General features: G+C 39.3%; 1 protein-coding gene across 3 annotated transcripts in view; it reads left to right on the top strand.

Moving 5' to 3' along the window:
* The window catches only part of CDS1 (CDP-diacylglycerol synthase 1), a 69,452-nt gene that overhangs the window by 8,970 nt on the left and 40,380 nt on the right, over window positions 1–20,102 (top strand). The window contains exons 1-3 of one of the 3 annotated variants that reach the window (XM_037030894.1): window positions 8,745–8,763; window positions 8,896–9,023; window positions 18,432–18,528. In XM_037030894.1, coding sequence (XP_036886789.1) covers window positions 18,472–18,528 — 57 coding nt within the window. In that variant the 5' untranslated portion in view covers window positions 8,745–8,763; window positions 8,896–9,023; window positions 18,432–18,471. Of the gene's footprint in view, window positions 1–8,744; window positions 8,764–8,895; window positions 9,024–18,431; window positions 18,529–20,102 lie in introns of those variants that run through there. The other 2 variants (XM_037030881.1, XM_037030885.1) reach the window with 2 other exon arrangements.

Here is a 20,102-nt window from a genome sequence, read left to right as displayed (position 1 = left end):
AGCTGATGTTGGCAAACTCCGTGGCTAAGAAAGCAGTGCTGCTCTTCTGCTTCCTGGCTATGCTTGCGGCTCCTTTTCATCTGCCAGGACCTATGTCCATCTATTTAAGAGGTTTATGTAACACCTGGCTGGCTTGGGTGGGGCCAGACACTTTGGTGGTTAAGATCGGGCTTATTGCTTGTTCCAAGTAGGTGATCTGAGAACAATGTGGTGGTGTGGGCAGGGCAGGGAATGTTCAATAAGCCTATCTGAGGCTTAACATTTTATCCTGAAATACAGAAATTGAGATATGGAAAGCAAAATTAGACTCATGTCTCTCTTGAGGTTTTGGTTTTTATTTTGTTTTTACCCCACCTCCCCACCGCCACTGTGTTTGTGCATGAACTGTTTCTGGGTTGAGGCTTTAAACGACTCTGGGACACCACTCATGTAGAATTCAGTGCAGCTGGTACCCCTGGAATTCTGCATGTGTTAATACTGCTTATAATAATGGAAATTGCTATTAATAAATATGGAATCAGTACAAAAGGATCATGATACAGTGAACCCCTCAGGCACCTAGGTAATCACAGCTTGAATTTTATCCTCAATATTCCCTTCTTTCTCTTGATAGGTTATAGCATATTTGTATTCCCAAACAATGTATTTGTAAGCTTTGAATTTTTCCTGAGTCTTATTATAAAAGTTTTTAATAACAGAAATATCAAAAGATTAGTACCTCGTGCACTTAGATTTGACAACTGAGAAGAATTTGCAAAATTTGCTTTGTCTTACCATATATATAAATATATATGTGCAAATATTTTGTTGGTGAACCATTTAAAAATAAGTTGCAGACATCAGCAGTAACTCAGTTGTAGGCCCTTCACTCCTAATATTAAAGTACGCATCTTAAAGACATTCTACTAGGGAGCCACACTAACATTTTCATATCTAAAAAAAATTAACTGTAGCTTTCTTATCTACAAACAACCTATATTTTAATTTTCCCTATTGCTGCCAAAAAGTCTGTTGGAAATCTCTTTGTCTCCCTCAAACTAAGATCAGTCAAGATCATAAGCTTGTTTTTCCCTCCAAACGGGGGCATGGCAGAAGAGCAGTAAGCACTGTTTCTCTTTGCACGTAAAACTGATGCACCTGTGGAGAACCCAGCTCTCATAAAATCTCAGATAAAACAAATTTGTCATGACAGTAATATTTCACAAATGAATATAACTTAAAATATCTAAGTTTTTGTATTACCCGTTGGATTTTGCCTTCAGGGTTCTTTCTTTCTGATTTGGAATTTAACATTTATATACATGAAACCGTAAGATATAGTACAATTTTAATATCATAGAATTGTATGTCACTGGTGAAAGATCAAAAGGAGCCCCAATTTAGGAAAGTTTTAAAACAGGCTTTGAAATCAGATAGGATTTGAATATTGTAGTCAGCATTAAGGATTGGCAAAAAACAAACAAACAAAAAACAGTAAAAGCAGTGGTGTCGCAGATTGGGAGAGTTAGCCTGATCCCATCTGGGGATGAAGGGGTGGCTGGCAATCACTCAGTGTATACTACTACTGAGCTCCATGGAGGAAGAGTGTTACTAACTCTAAACTGTAGAGACGATAAGACTGTTTTCACTCTGGGTGGTCCAGGAAGTTCACTTCTGCGACTGACAAAGTGTCCGGGTGGGCGTGCCAAGAGCCCTGGCTGGAGAGTAAAAGGAGGTTGGATGTGAGCAGTGGGAAGCTCCCAGGAGATTTTAAATGGATGATTAACTAATCAGGTTTGCCTTTTACTAAGGCATTTTATGTGTCACTGATACACATTGGGTTCCTTGGATCCCTGCATTGGACTTCACTACGGAGTGTGATGCCCGATGAGAATAGTAAGGTAGTGGACTATACTGGAAGTCACTCTTCACTCAGTGGGGAACACACCAAGGCACGTCGTAATTACATTAACCAAGATTAAAATGAAGGAGAGAATCCTAGAAGCAGCAAGAGATAAGGGGACAGTCACCTACAAAGGAGTTCCCATCAGACTGTCAGGTGATTTCTCAAAAGAGACCTTACAGGCAAGAAGGGGCTGGAAAGAAGTATTATTCCAAGTCATGAAATGCAAGGACCTACATCCAAGATTGCTCTATCCAGCAAAGCTTTCATTTAGAATGGAAGGGCAGATAAAGTACTTCTCAGATAAGGTCAAGTTCAAGAAATTCATCATCACCAAGCCCTTATTATATGAAATGTTAAAGGGACTTATCTAAGAAAAAGAAGATAAAAAATATGAACAGTGAAAGGACAGCAAACTCACAGTTATGAACAACCACACCTAAAACAAAAGCAATCTAAGTGGACATCTAGATCAGGAGCAGAACCCTAGAAATGGAGATCACATGGAGGGTTAGCAATAGAGGAGTGGGAGGAGGAGAAGGGGGGAGAAGGTACAGAGAATAAGTAGCATAGACGGTAAGTAGAAAATAGACAGGGGGGAGGGCAAGAATAGTATGGGAAATGTAGAAGCTAAAGAACTTATGACACATGGACATGAACTAAAGGTGGGGAATGGGGAGGAGGGGGTGTGCAGGGTGAAGGGAAGTGGGGGGGATGGAACAACTATAATGGCATATTTAATAACATATATTTTTAAAAGAGGGCTGCAAAGAAAAATTTAGAGGACCAATTTTTTCCATTTCAATTTAAATTTGGAAAACATAAAAAGGCTTTATCAATCATTGTCAATAAGCAAAGGATAGGATCTGATTATCCCTGAGATGATCAGATTTCTATCTATAGAAGTTAATTATGAATTCCATCATCACGAAGGTCCTGATGACTCTTGCTCCCCACTCTTGGTGCACAACATGGTTGACTCACTAGTTTGTAAACAGCTTAGTCTCCCGCCCCATCTCAGACAGAGTTCTTCCCTCTGTTCACTTCCTGTCCTGGGAGAAAGAGAAGGAATCTGTCTGTATGAAAACAAAGAAGGAATGGAGAGAAGATGGAATCAGGAATATAACCTAGCATGCAAGTAAGAACTGTTTAGCTCAAGATTTTTTAAAGGCTTCCTTTTTTAGTTACAGAACCATGTGTCAGTTTAGGGTTTTCTTTTGCTTCATTTCAGTTTTAATGTTGAAAGAGGTGCAGGGATCAGTGTGAACCAAAAGGGACTCACAATGGGGAACGTGATCCTACTTGTCTGACTCAGGTTTGTTGAATTCTAAATCACTGCTGACCTTCATCAGTTTAAGAACTTCTCTTTGGAACCATCATCTTGAGTAGACTACAGCCACATGACCACATTCCTATCTTTTCAGTATCCAATATTGGGAAGCACCTCCATCCTCTTACCCCGACCACTGGCTCCAGTCACTCTTCGGAGTCACCACGAGCTATAAGTGACTTACACAGCTATACACTGTGCAATTTGATAAATTGTGACGTGTACACCCATAAGTTCATCCCTGAAATCAAGATAATGAACATACCCATCAGCCCCCAAAGTTTGCCCATTTGTAATTCTCTCAGATCTGCTGAGAGATCTGAGAGAATTCACTCCAGATCTGCTTTCTGGCACTATAGATGAGTTTGTATTTTGTAGAATTTTATGTAAATGGAATACTATGCATACATGTATGCATACACACACGCACATATACATATCTATATTATATGTACATGTAAATCACTGCTTATCTTCATCAGTTTCTGCCTTTTTACTCAACATAACTATTTTGACCTTCATGCATATTGTTTGTGTTAATAGTTCACTCATTTTTTTGGTGAGTAGTATTCCATTTTATGAGCTTAGCCCAGTTCATCCTGTTCCTTGTTGAACATTTGAGTTATTTCCAGTTTGGAGCTATTATAAAGATGCCACAAACACTTTTATAAGACTTGGTATGGATATATACTTCTCTTAACAAATAGGGAGGAGTGGAATCTTATTGTGGTTTAGTTTTGCATTTCCTTAATAACTAATGATGTTGAACATTTTTTCATATGCTTATTTGCCAGATTTGTATTGCCTTTGGTGAAAAGTCTGTTCAAATATTTTGCCCATGTATTTTTTAAATCCTCACCCAAGGACATGTTTCCATTGGTTTTTTCCAAAAGATAGGGAGGAAGGAAGGGAGGGAGGGAGAGGGAGAGAGGAGAAACATCAGTGGGCTGCCTCCTGTACACGCCCCCACTGGAGATCGACCCCACCACAGTTCAGTGCATGGTATGATGCTCCAGCCAACTGAGCCACATGGCCAGGGCTACCCCCGTATTTTAATTTAGTTGTTTTTTAATTGGATTTTAGAGTTCTTTATGTGTTCTGGATGCAAGACATTTATTTGATATGTGACTTGCAAATATCGTTTTCCAGTCTATGGCTCATTTTGCCATTCTCTTACAGTGTCTTTTGAAAAGCAGAGATTTTGATGTTCCAGTTACCAATTTTTTGTTTTATGGGCCATTCTTTTGTTGTTATATTTAAGAAATCTTTGTGTAATACAAAGATTTAATGGAAGTCACAGAGATTTAATGGAAGTTTTATCATATTACATAAATGCCTGTGATCTACTTTAAATTAATTTTTGTAACCAATGTGAGGTATGGATCAAAGATTTTTTACTTCCTTTTTTGCACATGAATATCCATTGTTTCAACATTGTCTGCTGAATTGCCTTTTCAACTTTATTGAAAATCAGTCAACCATATTTGTGTGGGTTCATTTCTGGACTCTTCTCAGTCTGTTTCCCATTGATCATTTTTCCTTTTACATCAATACTGCAGCTTCACTGTAGGTAGTGTAAGTTCCTCAATTCTGGTCTTTTTTTCCAGACTGTTTCAACTCTTCTGGGTTATTTGCATTTTCATGTAAATTTTAGAATCAACCTGTACATTTCTACAAAAAAAGGCCAGTTTATTTATTTACTGGGATTGCACTAAATCTAGAGATCAATTTGGGAGAGAATTGTCATTTTAATCACTCACCTATATGGTTTCAAATCCCAGCTACATTGCTTAGAGCCGTGTAATCTTGGGCACTTAATCTTTCTGAGGCTTAATTTTTTTACCTACAAAATGGAGGTGATTATTTAACTACCTATACAGTAAAATTAGGAATAAATAAATCAATATTTATCACACGCTTTTGCTCTTATTTTGTAATCACTTTCCCTTAGGAATTTGATTTGTAGGGTAATACAGAAACTTATTTTTTCAGCTTTCAGCCATTATTTATCAGACATATTTTAATTTTATACTTGGACAAGAGTCAGCAAGCCCTCACTTTACATAAGTGGAACTAAGGTCCCAAGCCAAAAAAGTGACTTCATGGAGACTACTTAAGAGCAGGAACAAATGAGAACTTCTCATTTTAATCTTAAATTTTATCATGAGCTGACAGGCTCAATTCATTCATCACATTCATGTGTTGCCTCATAAATGCCAGCCACTGTACAAGGCCCTCTGCTGATTTCTTGGGATTCAATAGTGAGGCCAATGGACTGTATTTCCTCTTCTCACAAAGCCTGTGGACTACTGGAAAACACAGATAGCCATAAAGCAAACAGAAACCTTTAACATATACTAATAGGTAAAAATTAGGGAAATTGTGGAAACACATGTGAAGAGCACCTAACCTGGAGCTGGGGTTCAGGAAAGACACTTGTAAAGGAAGTGACCTTGAAGCCAGGGCCTGAGGATGAGTGGTCAGTAGCTAGGTTTCAGCAATGAGGAAGGGATTAGAAAGGGATTGATGCTCTAATCCCAATGAGGACTGGGATTAGAATGTGGGCAACAGAGAAAATGTACAGTATATATTTTGTAGACAACAAACATCTGGATGCAAGAGCAAGAATGGTGTGGTGTGAAAACGGGCTGGAAGACCAAGGTGTCATCATGAACAACAGTAAAAGCTGAATAGTTTGACTCTGTCCTCTGGTTTTAGGCTGGGGAGTGTTAAATTCTGATTTGCAGTTTAGAGAGATTCCTTCTATGTTGAAAATAAAGTAGAAAGGGCAGGAGAATGAGGTACTGAGGTACCAGAGAGGATGATGGCTCAGGAGGCTGTGGGCAAGGATGGGCATAGGGGAAAGATGAATGACAGCTGGTGCTAAGTGGATGTGTTTTGGTGGAAGGAGATGAAGTGTTAAGTTGACAGCCAGTTTCCTGATCTGAGTTAATTGGTTAACTGTTTTGGCAGTGGTGTCTTCACCTGAGTAAGAAGTACAGCAGGGGCAGCAAGTTTGGTGTGGAAAAAGAGGTCATTTTGCATATGTGAGTTTCAGGTGATACTAGTGGGATATCCACCTGGAGATAGGGTATGTTGGGAGCTAGAGACTCAGGTTTATGGGGGGGTCATGAGTGTATAGAGAGATGGGAAGGAAGTTATGAGGGTGTTTATCACCTGGCGAGTGGTGGGAGAACATGGGCTTATAATAGAAAGCGGAGGATTATTGTATTTAAATTATGGGCTGGAGAAGAAACTCCTAATTTGATTTTCTTAAACACTTTAGGTACCTTCATTCAGCATGCACAATGTTGCATGGCTCTACTTGCTCATTAAAGTACTGCTTCCTTCTTTCCATTGTCTCCAGTCAAACCCCTATCTACTTGTCAGATCTGGCATCTTTGTAACGGGTCCATATGAGAAATGCAGGAACATGAGTTTCTGCTTCTAATTCCAGCAGTTGAGTAAAATTGCTCTAAAATGGCACTTTTTAAGAATTACCCTTTATTCTGTAGTTATTAGCATAAAATGAAGAAGCCTAGTTAAATCTTAAGTTTTTCATTTGTTTCTCCAGGTGTATAAAAGAGAACACAGAAGCCCGAGTGATAACAGTAAAAGCAGGACAGCCTTCTTCAGGGTGTGGAGAGAGGGGTCTTTGTACATCACCATTATTGCCAAGTGGACTTTGAAGAGGTTTGCCAAAAGGTTTAGCATTTTGAGGAGCACAGTTTGAATTCTGGTCCAGTGCTTTTATTTTATGAGAAAACCAAACAAAGGCTGAGTTTTTTAGGGTTACATGATGTACCCTTTGTTACTCTGCTGGGCAGAGTAGAGATGGCACTCTGGGGTGTTGAGGTAGGAAAAAAGAGTAGTAGGGAAAAGGAATAAAAGGGATATGCTCCATTGTTCCAGGCGTCAAAGACCTGGTGGCATGTCACACTGACAGTGGCTGCCCCAACATTCCCAAGGGCATGTTTCGTTTGGTGCTTCATTAAGTCAGCATTTCTTTCTGTTTAAGCCATTTTGGGGCCAAATGACTCTCAGTGTCATAGTGTCATTAGACATGTCTGTTTCATTTCATGGTATCATGTCATTTAAATTCATAGTTATAGAGTGAGAAAGTTACAGTTAGTAAAAATTTATTATTACTTAAGGAAAACTAAAAATATTTCCCCAAGGCTAAAATTTTATTTGGTAAGCTACTTAATGAGAACTGGACAACTTGCTTCAATCATGTAATAATAGCTCACTTCTTTGATTTCACTAAGTCCTTGGCATTATATTGAAGTTATATATTAATATTAAAAACTCCCATTTTATGGATAAAGAAACAGTCAAAGGGGGTGATGAAATCTGCTGATATTTTGGTGCTAATATGGACTGTTTGGTTTGAGATTCCTGAACCTTCTGATTTCCTAAGCACTTTCATTTCTAGGGTCACTCCTGGCCCAGTGTTCTGCTCAGTGCTCTGTCTGCCGGTCCTCACCTCCTTTGAACATTCTCATTCCTCTCCTCCAGTTGAGCACCCTTGCCCCAAGTTCCCCCCACCCCCGTAAACCACTTTCCCAAAGTATCAAGTTGGCCAAAAGTCTGTTTAGTCTTTTTCTGTAAAATAAAAGAAACCCTTTTTATTTTCACCAATAACTTTATTGATTTGTATATTTTGAGTATGTCAGCTGTCTCCTGCTATTGACTTCTAGTGGGTAAAGGCCAGCGATGCTGCTAAACATCTTCCAATGCATAAGAAAGTCCCACAGCACAGAATTATTTGGCCAAAATGTCAGTAGTGCCAGCAGACTTCGCAAACCACTTTTGACATGTTTGATCAGTCCCAGCACCTCTTCCATACTTGCACAAATCTTTTTGTTCATTTCAGTTGTGTTTTTACCTTTCTTAAAATAATGAAGCATAATATGCTAAAAATGTTGTGTACTTTCCTTCCATCTTCACTATTAAAATGGCTGCACAAAAATGCACTGATTTTGATAGGTTTTTGTTAATGCACACTAATATGACAGCTGTCACAATACCATCTAACAAAATTGTTTCCAATGAAGTTAAAGACAACTAAGCGCTACTAAAGCCATCCTGTGGGAAAAAAACTAAATGAACTTTTTGGCTAACCCAGTACATATATGTGTAGCACTCTTTACTGAAAGTTGGTTGTGTGGTGGGTTACGGAGGGGAGGACACAGGAGTAGAGACTGTTATGTGACAGCATAGTGAACAACTTCAAAACTGAGCTATATGTACTTTATTTATATAAAATGCTGAGCTGGTGTAAGATATTACTCTTGTTGATGTTTGATGGTAATCAAATAAAAAGAGGGACTGTGCATAGCTGATCAGAATGTACATGGAATTAACACTATGTTCTCTGAGTTAAGTAGCAAAAAATAAATATTTGATTTTTGTGGTAAATTTATGATTTAGACAACATAGGAATTTCTTTTTGTATCTCTTCTAAAATGAATTCCTTATATTGATAGATTTTAGCAAAGATAATCAAACTTTCCTAATAAGGAAGTACAACAGAACTTGGACAATCAAGGTAAGCTAATAGTTGTTTCTTTGTTTCAAGTTATGTAACTGAGATTTCACACACAGCAATAAATAAATGCACTGGCAAGTGTGTGCTTTTTTCCTATTTTACAAAGTGATCTTCCTTGCTGTTTAATTTTAGGAAACAGATATTGATGACAGATATGGAGACTTGGATTCCAGAACAGATTTCGATATTCCGGAAATTTCACCATCCTCAGATAAAACCCCTGAAATCCTCAAGAAAGCTCTGTCTGGTTTATCTTCAAGGTACAATTGCATGAAGATGGATGGGTGTACAAGACAAGGTGTGACGTTATCTGGGTCCATGTAATAAGTTTTACTAGTTCTAAGTTTTGGGGCTCTGAAAGAGAAGACTTATACTTTTTCATTGTATATTAGACATACATGGTATTGGATGCTTAATGTGTATCCTTTTATTTAATCATTAAAGTTTTGTGAAGTGTGATAAAACCACATCAGAGAGGTTAACTGGGTGAAGATTACAGAGCTAGTAAGAAGGGGGCCTGTTCTTGTTCCAGACTGTCTGATTTCCGAAGCCACTGGTGTATTTACCGAAACAGATTTTCTTTCCTGGTGTTGGAACATTCTATATCCTCTGTTTCCTTTTTTAAAAAAAATGCCAGACAGAAATCTTTATTTTTCTTTTAACTGAGTTTAAAATTATTGTCCAAAAACTACAACAACCCTTTACCATTTTATATTCTATATTTTAAAATGTGAAATCACCAACAAATTGTACTTAGTTTTATATTGCCCTCCATTGTATGCTTTAATAATATAAACTATAGCATTTATAGAAGCAATATAAATGTAAGCTTTTATTTAGATTAATATGAAATCTTAAATATTGGTATGGAACAGTTTTTCTGTCTTTTTGGATGGTGCCATGCAGCAAAAGATACATTTTACACCATTTCCCAGGAAATGCATGAATGTATATTTTATTGTTTTTAATTATATTTTATTGATTATGCTACTACAGTTGTCCCAGTTTTTCCTCCTTTACCCACCTCCACTCAGCACTCCCCACTCCCTCAGGCAATCCCCCGCCATTGTTCTTGTCCATGGGTCATGCATGTAAGTTCCTTGGCTACTCCATTTCCTATACTGGACTTTACATCCCCATGGCTAGCCTGTAACTACCTATTTGTACTTCTTGATCCCCTCACCTCTTCACCCATTCTCCCCTTCCCTCCTCCTATCTGGCAACCACTGTCTGAGTGTACAAATAGAGTGTATCTATCAAAACACTCTCTGTATCCATCATTCTCTCTCTGTTCTTGTTTGCTTAGTTTTTTTTTTAGATTCAGTTGTTGATAGATATATAGTTATTGCCAGTTTCTTGTTCATAATTTTGATCTTCTTTTTCTTAAGTAGTCACTTTAACATTTCACATAATAATGGTTTGGTGATGATGAACTCCTTTATTTTTTTCTTGTCTGGGAAGCACTCTATCTGTCCTTTGATTCTACACGATAGCTTTACTGGGTAGAGCAATCCTGGCCATAGGTCCCTGTTCTCCATGACTTTGACTATTTCTTCCTAATCCCTTCTAGTCAGCAAAGTTTATTTTGAGAATTCATCTGACAGTCTTATGGGGATGCCCCTGTAGAGAAAAACTAACTGCTTTTCTCTTGCTTCTTTTAAAATTATCCCTTGATTTTTAACCTTTGGCATTTTAATTATGATGTGTCTTAAAGTGGGCCTCCTTGCATCCATCTTGTTTGGGACTCTGTGCTTCCTGGGCTTGCATTTCCATTGCCTTCACTGAATTAGGGAAGTTTCTTTCATTATTTTTTCAAATAGATTGCCAATTTCTTGCTCATTCTCTTTTTCTTCTGGTACCCCTATGATGTGAATGTTAGAACTCTTGAAGTTGTTTCAGAAACTGCTTACACTATCCTCATGTTTTTGGATTCTTTTTTCTTCTTTTGTTCTGATTGGCTGGGGGGGGTTTTGTTTGTTTGTTTCATTATGTTCCAAATCATTGATTTGATTCCTGGCTTCATCCACTCTACTGTTGATTCCCTGTAAATTGTTCTTTATTTATTAGTGTATCTTTCATTTCTCACTGAATCTTTTTTATGCTATTAAGTTCCTCACTATGTCCCTTGAGCATCCCAATAACCAGTGTTTTGAACTCTGCATCTGATCACTTATCTCCATTTTGTTTAGTTCTTTTTCTGGAGTTTTGTTCTGTTCTTTCATTTGGGCCATATTTTGGCAGCCTCCCTGTGTTTGTTTCTATGTATTCTATAGAACTTCTATGACTCCCTGTCTTGGTGGCCTAATGAGGTAGGTGCCCTGTAGGGTCCAGTAGCACAGCTCCCCTGTCACCCAAGTGGGCTGAGTACACCCTCATTTTGTAGTTGACACTTGATTACTGTTGGCAGGTCAATGGGAGGGATTTACCCAGGCCAGTCAGCTGCAGTGACTGGCTGTGACCATTGACCCCCAACTTCTGTGGTAGATCAGCTCTGCAGAGTCAGGGTGCTGGTACACTGACGTGGTCTGTAGCTTTTTACTGGCGCGGAGTATCTGTGGTTTCCTGGATGGTTCAGGATAACGTTGACCCCCACCTCTGTCTGCGCAGGGCTACCCTGCATGAGCTATAAAATAACCTGCACTTAGCTGCTACTTGTGCTGGGCTTGGAGGTTCCAGCTGAATCCAAGATATGAGCGTAGATTGGCTGCTTGCTAGTGTCAGGCCTAGGGTCACTTAGCAAGGGATATGGACACTGAGTGCTCACTGAGACCAGCTGTTGCTTGTTTGAGGGGTTTTAGGAAGTTATTAAGCATAAGCCAAAATCAGCCTTGCATATGGAAAAGCCACTATTAACAGTTTTGTTGGGCACATAAGTTGGATGGGATAGAACATCAGGGCATCCCCAGGGTGGGGCAAACAGTATTAAGCCAGGTTGATGGAGTCTCGGATATGGCACCCACCTGCTGGCTCTGTGGCTCTGTTGGGGAGGGTTCAGAGAAGGAGCAATGGCATGTGCCCACTGTTCTGTTAGGGAGAAAACTGTTCCCCAGGTCGCTCCTTTATGCCGGACAGTTTAGTTTCTCCCTGTATGCTACAGGTGCCTTTTAAGCTGCTTCCCTGGTGCCAGAGCTCAGAGGGGGTGAGTCTGAGTAAGTCTACGTGTGGGCTCTTTAAGAGGAACTACTTGGGACCCCAGAAGTTTCTTCCACTGATTAAATCACTGTTGGTGTTTTGCAGCCAGAAGTTATGGGGATCTATCTTCCTGGCAGTGGAACCCAGGGCTGGGAGACCTTGTGTGTGGCTGGTACTCCTTGTTCCTGAGACATCCCTCCCAAATTTTTATCCACTACACATGGGTGGATAAAAGCCTGTTCTGCCTCTTCACCCCTCCTACCAGTCTAGATGTATGTGGTATCTTTAATTCCATAGTTGAACTTCCATTCATCTCAATTTCTGATGGTTCTGAGTGATGGTTGTTCTTACTTTACTTGTAATCTTGATGTGTTTGTATGAGGAGGCAAACTGTGTTTATCTATGTCACCATCTCAACTGGAAGTCCACAAATGTATGTATGAATTGCTGCAAAAATGTTATGAAGAAATTCTTGCCATTACTATGTGATGTCCCTTCATTTCTTTTCTGTTTGATATTATTCTGTTATTGAACAAAATATGTTGGATGTAACTTGCTAAACTGGTTTTACTACTCTTGAGTCATAACAAAAAGAATGGGTTAATCATATCTACTGAATGTAATATGAGTTTTTTATTTTTAATTTCTAGGAGATAACCATATTAGAATTAATTGCTTCAATGCAAACTTTTCAGTTTTTTAACCAATAGAACATATTTTGTGTCTGTTATTAAAAGCATGATTATTTTAATAATCTTGATCCCAGTTGTTTTCATGACCTAATTGACAACTGTATCTTTGCATTAAAATCTTATCAGGTCTATCTCAGATGTGAAAATTAGTTATGTATTTTACATTAGAATAATACTGGATTCCTATGTTCCCTTAATAATAATTCATTTTTAATGCAATTGTGTTTTTAATAATGTTTTGTTATTTATGCTGTTACAATTGTTCCAAATTTTTCCCTCTTCACCCACCCCGCACAGCCCACCCCCAACTTCGATAGTCCACCCCCACACCATTGTCCCTCTCCATGGGTTCTTCATATAAGTTTTTTGATTAATCCCTTCTCCTACATTCAAACAGTCCTATCTCCCTTCTTCCCTCTTATCGCTGTCAGTCTAGTACATGATTCTATGCCTTTGTTTATATTTTCCTCACTAGATTTCTGTTGTAAGTGAGGTCATGTGGTGACATGGACACCGGCCCACAGTGCCTGCAGTGTTATGGATGAGATACGAGACAAATTTACACAGACTACCGAGTCCTGTGGAGGAAAAGGGACATCACGGCTCAAGGGGAGAGCGTGCTGACCCTTGCCTTGACAGGTTTTTATTGGGTTTCAGTTTGCACAGGAAGACAGGTAAAGTTCATTAATGATTGTTAGGTAGTAAGGATCAAACATTAGATAGCATACAAAGAACTACTAGGGCTTATTCTGAGTCAGGGTCTGTTAGCTAAAGGGCTACAAATCTTTGGGAAACAAACTCATTTCCTGCTTGGACCCTTATCATTTCATTGAGAGCATTCTTAGCAAAGCAGGTTTCATAGGAGTTTATGCATTCTTTCTTAGGCCTGATCACCTTAGGGAACCCACCCTTTCCAGCACAGGGCTGCACAGCCCTCTGTCATTGTTTCAGGCTTAAGTCAGGCAGGGGAAGTAAGGCAGCCAAGAGATTAGGAGACTTCCTGCAGACAGAATGTGGACTCAGGCCATGTCAAAGCCGAGGGGCCAGAGTCCATCACCCCCTTTTGCTGTAGCCCCCAAGTCCTTCCCTGGGACCTCCACGTGATCATGCCTGTCTTAGGTCATTTCCCCCTTGGGGAATCTTACCCGTCATTGGCTAACAGATCAAGCATTGGGGGCCAGTTACGGATGAAGTAAAAGGAGCAGAAGGGGTGCTCCTGCCAGGGAGATAAGCTTTGTCTCCTTAGTGGCTTATGGGCCAAAGGTCACTCACTCAGCCTTAGCCATGGGGGCAGAGGGTTACAGCTTCTGAAACCAGGCAGGGTGGTTCCCAACAATTTGGTATTTGTCTTTCACCAACTGGCTTATTTCACTTAGCATAATGTTCCCCAGTTCCATCCATGCTGTCACAAAGGAATTCCTTTTTTCTGTTACATAGTATTCTACTGGGTAAATGTACTACAGTTTTTCAATCTACTCATCTTCTTAGGGGCAGTCAGGCTCTTTCTGAAGCCTTCCTTTCCCCATGTAAAGTAACAATAGCAAATAATAGCAACTGACCTTTATTGAGCATATGCTCTGTGCTGTGCACTGCTCCAAGCCCTGTGCATGTATAGACTAACTTATTCTCACAGCAACTCTGTGCAACCCTGTAAACACAGATACATTACATACATACTTTAAAAATGAAAAAAGCAAGGCACAGAAAATTTATATATCAAGGGTTATATAGCTATTAAGCAATAGAACCACATTCTGAACGTAGGCATTGTGCTCTACTTATAAAAGAATTTGTTTTTAAAATTTAACAATCGATGGTACGTGACTGCTTTCAATCTTCTCGTGAAAATTCACTATAAAGACTACACGAATGTTTCAAAATGTATATCTTATTCATTTTAGGCTCTTTATTACCTCAAATAATCTGCCTTGCAGTGATGTAGGAGTTATAGATGCATGAGTAAATATAGTAATTAAAATTACTAATTACATGAGAAATGTTCGTAAATTGTAGGAGAAAACCCCTATAATCCTCTCACCAAAATGTTTATATTTAAAATGCCGTGGTGTTCACTCTGAAACATTTTTTCTTGTATGTATTTGGAGGGGGGGGGCGCGGTATAAAGTAGCATTGTGCCATTCCCTGCCTTTCTATTTTTATTATCATTCTGTCATATTAGGAATAAATACCTTTAAGTATATTTAAATATTTTGAATGGCTGCATGATATATTCCTTTGTATAACTATAGTTCAATTTACTCAACCAGCCAGCTGTTGCTGAGTATTTAGCTGATTTCTAAATTCTCACAATCAAAAACAACTCTGCATTAGACATTTTTCTTTATAGATGGCTTTTATTTAGCATCTGTAATTATTTCCTTAGGATAAAATCTTAAAAGTGAAATTCTTGTTGAAGATTTAAGCTCACTTTTGAAGTTTTAATATATAATGTCAAAAATGCTTAACTTGTGGAAATTAGAAGGGGCCCGAAAGGTTTTCAGTCATTTGACAAGTTCTCCCAATCTGTTTCTTGACATGTGTGTATGAATATTCATTAGCCATTTAAAGTCTGACTTTATTCTTTAGTGCACCTTTTAGCCACAGTCTAGTTTAGAAGTTTTCAACCAGGAGCACCCCGGATTTTGTCCCCACCTCCCCAGTAGACACTTGGCAATGTCTGGAGACCATTTTTGGTTGTCATAATGAGAGACATTACTCCTAGCATCTAGTGGGTAGAGGCCAGGGAGGATGCTAAACACCCTGCAGTGCACAGAACAGCTCCTCACAACAAAGAATTATCTGGCACAAAATGATACTAGTTTGAGGCTGAGACACCAAGGAAATATCCAGGTACATAGCCTTACTGGCGCTCTTATACTGCATGTGCCATCTTCCTTCTTTTCTGGGAACCTGCAGACTTCCTGTCCACCTTCTCCAAGGCTGGTGGATAGACATTCTCAGACCTCCCTGTATTTGCCAGATGGTCCACTGAACTCTTGTTTATTTTTTAGGGCAAATATGCATAGGCCTCTGTGTCACAGTTCTCGGCTCAGGTGAACTGTGCCAGCCTGGGTTCTTGATGCCTCTTGATGCTTTGGGCACTCGGGGGTGGGGGGGGAGGGTGTTTTTGTTTTTGTTTTTGTTTTTTGCTTGTTTGTTTGTTTTAACTTGTCGTTACTTTTGAAATAGAAACTAGTTAATAGTGGTAGTAACAGTAAGTCATTGTACATATCCAGATTGATTTGAACAATGTGTGTAACCACTTTGATAATCACTTTTTAAGGATATTGCTTAATTATATACTTTTCGGATATATCATTTCTGGCTCAGGTAGCTCCTGGAGACATAAAACTTGAATGAAATTCTCCTCTACTAATTCTAAGTTCCTTTTTCTAGAAACAGTCTGTGAGGCGATGACTTGGAATAAAAATTGAGGCTTTCTGTAATGTGATCATGGGAGTTGGGTAAAGGAAATTGAGAATTTTAAATTCAGAATCAGACTCTGATTTTTAGTAACAATGATTTTATTTTATTTTTTTATATCATGTGTTAAATTCAGTGCTTCTCTCCTGAAAGGTGACTTTTGGTTACTGTATCAGTGGATACATATGTTATGTTTAGGTATGTGTCTAACTTTGTAGTAGGTATTTTTGGGGAGTCAGTTAAATAAGAGAAGTAAGTCTGATCTTACTGGGGGAAGGGAATTTTTCTCAGAGGGCAAATATTCATATAAAAGACAACCAGGCACAATATGTTCCTCTAGATTCCCTGTTTTCAGTTATTATGGAATTTTGGGTGATATGAAGAGAGTAGATTCCCTGTTTAAGATCTCTGATTCTCAGTGGCTGATTCACAGTGACCATTCTCTGAAGGTCAAAGCCAGGCATCTGAGAGAGGTAGACTCGGACATTGGCAACATCTACCTAGGGGCTGATTTCTGACATGCAGTGTCCTCTGGACTAGAAGAGGTTCTTGATACATCCTCGATAGTCTGAGGATGAGTTATAAAGAGGGCTCAGACACGTCTGGATTTTGTGCAGGCAGATCAGGATTATTACCAGGGGACTGGTTTATGGTCCTTTATTTACCTCTGATCAGATCTGTGACCTAGCCCAGTTTCCTAATCCATTCATTAATCCATAGAGAGTTCTATCTATAAAACTAAATAGAACCTTTCAGCCAGAGAATTTTTGACTCTACATTCGTTTCAGTTCAGCCCAGTTCAGTTTAGCCCCAAAGCTTATAGTCTGTGAGAAATTTACGACTCTGCAGAGTTTGTTAAACAATAGAGGGAAATAAAGTTGGTTAAGTACAATTTGACAACCTCTTCAAAAACTTTGGAAGTGTGATAAAAGAATTTCGACTTAATGTTGGCATTTTAGATCTTGAGCGCAGAAACGACCTGATAAAAGGGATATTTAAAAAGTATCTGGACTGTGTTGATATTTGATAAATAGAGGAAATTGGCAAATATTCATTTCATGGGAAGGAGAATAACAGCCTTGCTTAAATATTGTGCATATATGTTATATTTAAAAAGGCAAATACAGATCTTTTGTAACTAATTTAAATGCTATCATTACAATTAATAGAAATCAGAAAAATCTTAAAGAAAAAGTTCATTGTAAGTGTAATATAAAATGCATTTAGAATGAATAAAAGCAGAGAGGCAGCAATTTTACAGTCAGAAATCACCATCCATATAGAGGTGTTATTAGAATCATTTTAAATGTTTCATTCAGCAGCTGCTGGTGACGTTTTTCATGACATGGCCTCATAAAGAGTGACAGTGTTTGTAAGGTACACTGGGCATTGACATGAGAGGCTCTTAGGGGTCAAGAAGCAGTTGGGCACCCCAGGCCCTGCCCAGGGATTGGGGGAGATCTGTTCTCAGCTGGCCAGGAACTAGTTGGGTGTACCAACAGGGTTGCTCTGCTCTAAGGAACAAGAAAAGATCCAAGGATAAACCTAATCAACAAAACAAACAAGCAAACAAAATAAAACCGAAGACATTGAAATTAAGAACAAACTGAGTGACCAGAGGGGAGATGGGAGGGGACAATGCGGGGAGGGAGGGGAGGGGAGGGGAAGGGTTGTCAGGAACAACTAACTATAAAGGACCCAGGAACAAAGCCAAAGGGAGGTAGAATTGAAGGTGGGAGGTGGGGATGGCTGGGGTGGGAGGGAGTGGTGAAGGGAAAATGGAGGCAACTGTACTTGAACAACAATAAAAAAATACTTTTTTACTGCTGTCTCTAATCAAGGAAGGCAGACAGCACACCGAGCAATAGAGGAAGTGGCTTTCAATCTGGCCTTGTCCTTTGGGGCTGACCTCTGAGCGCCTTCTTCACCTCACAGAAATCCCTCTGTTCTCCAGTCTCGGTTCTGTATCAGCCGTTCTTCACTTCTCATTGGAAGGTCATGCTTTCTGTCTGTACCGCCTTAAAATCATCTGGTGCCCCAAATGATTGGCCATCTTTATGGAGGGCTTTTGCATCCTACTCTTTCTTCCCTTCTGATTGGCCATGGCAGGAAACGTATCCACACTGACCACCTCACCGCCTAGCCTCATGATTCATCCTTATTCAGAATAAACAAAAATCAGTTTTTTTTCCTTTGACTAACATAATTTTGATATCTAATTTAGCTCTCAGTGAGTTGACATGCTCAGTGAACAAATGCTCTTTGGTTGGTTGGGTTTTGTTTTTTGTTATAAGGTGAAGTAAGGGTCTTAAAGTATAATTGGGGGAATCCTTAGGTCTAGCAACTCGATACTGAAACCACACACACAAAAATACTTTAAGAACACATAAAGTGCTGACTTTATAAACATTTTCTTTGCAGGTGGAAAAACTGGTGGATTCGTGGCATTCTTACTCTAACTATGATTTCATTGTTTTTCCTGATCATCTATATGGGATCTTTTATGCTGATGCTTCTTGTAAGTGTTTTACCTTGCCCTAAGTATCTCTTGCTTTGTTTTTCAGCATTGATATTGAAGTAATTTGAGCATGTCATGAAAAAGAAAGTAGTTTAAGACTTGGTAACAGCCAATTTAGTTCCTTTAAGCATCTTCTATCTAGTTCATGAAATGAACTGGGCTAATTTTGTCTGTTTGAAAAATGTCCATCGAATGTGTTCACATTTAGCAGTGATCAAGTTAATGTCTCTTTGTCAGACATTGTGCAAAGCATAAGATTAACACATATATGACTTCAACATATGTGACTGTTAGCTAGGTCCCTAACTTCAAGGAACTCAAATGGCAGAGGCATACAACCAACCTTATAAATCAATAGGATAGCAAGTAAATGAGTTAAGTCTCATGATAGAACTTGTTGGGAGAGCACAGTAAAAAGTGCCTAAAACAACCAGAGACAAAGGTGAAGGAAGACTTTCAGGAGAGGTGATGCCAAAGCCAAGTGCTGAAGGAGGGACTGGGCAGGGGAAGGCCGTCTGGGGAGGGGCATCCTGGGCAAGGCCGAGGGGGAGTGAGAACATGTGGTCTGTTTAGGGATCTGCTCGTTGTACACGTGGACGGTATCTAGGGATGAACCACAGAGGCTAGCAGAGGCTATTTTGGGAGTTGGGGATTTTGTCATGTATGGGAAGCCCAACAAGTCTTAAAGCCAAACAAGTATTTTAAGCTTTTAATTCATTCATTTTGCAGATGCTTCTAGGATGCCTGCGCTGTGCCAGGCATTGTGCTTGTTCTGGGGTGTGGTACAGTGGTGCTGAGAAAAATGCAGCTGTCTGTGTCGCTCATTATCTACATTATACACAATTGACCAGACATATAATCACAAATTGCTTTGAGTATTTAATTTAAAAAAAAATAGGATTCAATGAGAGCAGAGGGTGAGCTGGGAGACTTCTCAGAGACATGAGCCCAGCATGTGCACTGTGGTCTGAAGACAGACAGCGTGGTGACAGAGGGAACTTGGGGGAAGGAGGGTCACAGTGGAGGACTCCTGTGTGCAAAAGCCTTGATACCTGAAGCAGCATGAAGCATCTGAAACCCAAAGTGGTAGGAGTGGAAGGAGAAATGCATCTGTCCAATAGATTCATTACCGGGTGCTCAGTGTGTTGAGCCATGAACAGTGAGAGCCTGCTGTCAGGAATATGCAGAGTGTGTCCCTTCTTTATTATTTCTGTTTCTCCGTCTCTTCTCCATTTGTTTAGCCTCCTTTTATGTACTCGCCTTCCTGTTTCCTGGCTGCTCTTGCCCACTTAGAAGTCTGTTTACCTATTTCACCTGGCTAACCCCCTCCCCCCACCACGCTCAGTCCTATTCAGAGCACTAAGCTGTGGGCTGTATGACAGGGTTTTCCTTTTAGTCTACAAAAGAATACATTTTGAACTAAAAATAGACACAATTAGAAAAAAATTCTGTCAAACCCTGAAACCACTTAAAGTAGCTCTTCTAAGCACCACAAAGCCTTTTCACTTTTCTTTTTGTCCTGTCGCTAACTTTGTAATTCCTTGGGAATATCAAGGTCACAAAAATAAGAAATT

The sequence above is a fragment of the Sturnira hondurensis genome, unplaced genomic scaffold, assembly GCF_014824575.4.
Source record: "Sturnira hondurensis isolate 20B ecotype Veracruz unplaced genomic scaffold, ASM1482457v3 Scaffold0001721, whole genome shotgun sequence".
In the NCBI taxonomy this organism is placed as follows: Eukaryota; Metazoa; Chordata; class Mammalia; order Chiroptera; family Phyllostomidae; genus Sturnira; species Sturnira hondurensis.
The sequence above is the reverse complement of the archived record's forward strand: the minus strand, read 5'-3'. Positions and strand labels throughout refer to the sequence as shown.